Raw genomic sequence first — 1,923 nt, 5'->3', positions numbered from 1 at the left:
TGGCTGGGACCCGCGCCCCTGACGCTTCCGCTCGGCTCGCGGGACGATTTTCTCTAACAGCCTGGGAAGTGCCACTCCGCCGGGCCGGATCTGTCTGGACTGTGCCCGGGTCGTGAGCCGCAGCCTGGCGAGGGGTCCGGAGCGCGCTGGGGGCGCGCCCGCCTGGGCGTGGGGCGCCAGGGTCAGTGCCCCTGTGGCCTCCGGGAGCCGCCTGGCGTTTTGCATCTACTTGGGGGCCTGGGGCGGCGGGTCTCTGGGGTGAGGGAAGGAGCCGCAGTTTCCGACCCGGCCCGACGCGCCCTGGTCTCGGCCTTCGTTTGTTCCCAGCACTTTGCTTTCAAAAAGCGTGTGGGAGGACGGGCGACCCGCTAAGCGCCGCCGAGTTTTTAGCGCAGCGTGAGCGTCTCCTGCTCCCGCGACCCCGGGTGGCCCGCGCGCCTCGGGGGTCCACGGCTGGGCCCGGCCCGGGCCGCGGCGAAGCCCGTTATGGGCGACCGAGACCATTCCCGGGTGGTGGCCGCTGCGGGCCCTCGGAGGAATTCCAGGGTCGCGGCGGCGGAGCTGGGGCCTTGGGGAAGGCTGCAAACGTCTCGAATTTAAACGTTAAAGGATGAATTAAAATGCTAATTACGGCGTATTTGAAGAATTCGAAACGGTGACTGGCTTCTGAGTTGCAAATTGGATTTGCCAGCTTTAGAGCGGTGAATAGCCAAGTGGGGGGCTCTGGGGTGTTTCTTTTTTTAACCATATAAGGGCCGGGAAGAGGGAGCGGGGAAGGCAGGGCCTTGAAGCATTCGGAGAAATGTAGATATCAAGGGACTACCTGGGGGCCCGCGCGCACGTGGGAGTGTTTGTGTACGTCTCTGTGCGCGGTTCTGGGACATTTAAAGGAAGACAGGCCGCCTTAGGAAAGAGAAATCGTTCCCAAGATCGCGAATAAAGCTGCAGTACTCGTGAGCAACAGCTGGCCCTGCGCCGCGCTGCGTGCTTCCTGTTCTTTGCGGGAAGCGCAGACCCAGGGCGGAGCGGGAGGCGGCGGGGTCGCGCCCGGGTGGTTGCCCGCGGGTCCCCGCACCCCCTCACAGGCTCCTGTCGCTTCCAGGGCGCTCCCTACGACGCGCACACGACCGGGATGACCGGAGCCATCAGCTACCACCCGTACGGCAGCGCGGCCTACCCGTACCAGCTCAACGACCCCGCGTACCGCAAGAACGCCACGCGCGACGCCACGGCCACGCTCAAGGCCTGGCTGAACGAGCACCGCAAGAACCCCTACCCCACCAAGGGCGAGAAGATCATGCTGGCCATCATCACCAAGATGACCCTCACGCAGGTCTCCACCTGGTTCGCCAACGCGCGCCGGCGCCTCAAGAAGGAGAACAAGATGACGTGGGCCCCGCGGAACAAGAGCGAGGACGAGGACGAGGACGAAGGCGACGCGGCCCGGAGCAAGGGTGAGAGCCCCGACAAGGCTCAGGAGGGCACTGAGACCTCGGCGGAGGACGAAGGTGAGCGGCCGGCGCCAGGCCTCGGGGGCTTTCTTCCCAGGCGGGGTGCAGAGCTGAGGTCGGGTGGGACGCCAACCGCTTGCCCTCCCGGGTGCTGGCCCGGAACCCGCCGCGCGGACGAGGTCCCCGGGGGTCCACGGTCCGGCCTGGGCGCTTCTCGGGGAGGTGACCAGGGCGGGGCGCTGGAAGGGATCCCGCAGGGAGGGCTCGGAGCCCCGGGACACGGGGGTGGGTAGCCCGCGCGCCACCGACTATGCCGCGTCCCCCAGGGATCAGCCTGCACGTCGACTCGCTCACGGACCACTCGTGCTCGGCCGAGTCCGACGGAGAGAAGCTGCCGTGCCGCGCTGGGGACCCCCTGTGCGAGTCGGGCTCGGAGTGCAAGGACAAATACGACGACCTGGAAGACGACGAG

The 1,923-nt window shown here is 67.0% G+C and overlaps 1 protein-coding gene across 1 annotated transcript in view; it reads left to right on the top strand.

Moving 5' to 3' along the window:
- The first annotated feature begins 1,088 nt into the window (after nt 1-1,088).
- Nucleotides 1,089-1,923, top strand: part of IRX2 (iroquois homeobox 2) — a 1,818-nt gene continuing 983 nt past the window's right edge. The window contains exons 1-2 of the mRNA XM_021712221.1: nt 1,089-1,508; nt 1,778-1,921. Coding sequence (XP_021567896.1) covers nt 1,133-1,508; nt 1,778-1,921 — 520 coding nt within the window. The 5' untranslated portion in view covers nt 1,089-1,132. The remainder of the gene's footprint in view (nt 1,509-1,777; nt 1,922-1,923) is intronic.

This window comes from Carlito syrichta, unplaced genomic scaffold, assembly GCF_000164805.1.
Source record: "Carlito syrichta isolate Samal-C Ts95f unplaced genomic scaffold, Tarsius_syrichta-2.0.1 Scaffold303136, whole genome shotgun sequence".
NCBI classification, from domain to species: domain Eukaryota; kingdom Metazoa; phylum Chordata; class Mammalia; order Primates; family Tarsiidae; genus Carlito; species Carlito syrichta.
The sequence above is the reverse complement of the archived record's forward strand: the minus strand, read 5'-3'. Positions and strand labels throughout refer to the sequence as shown.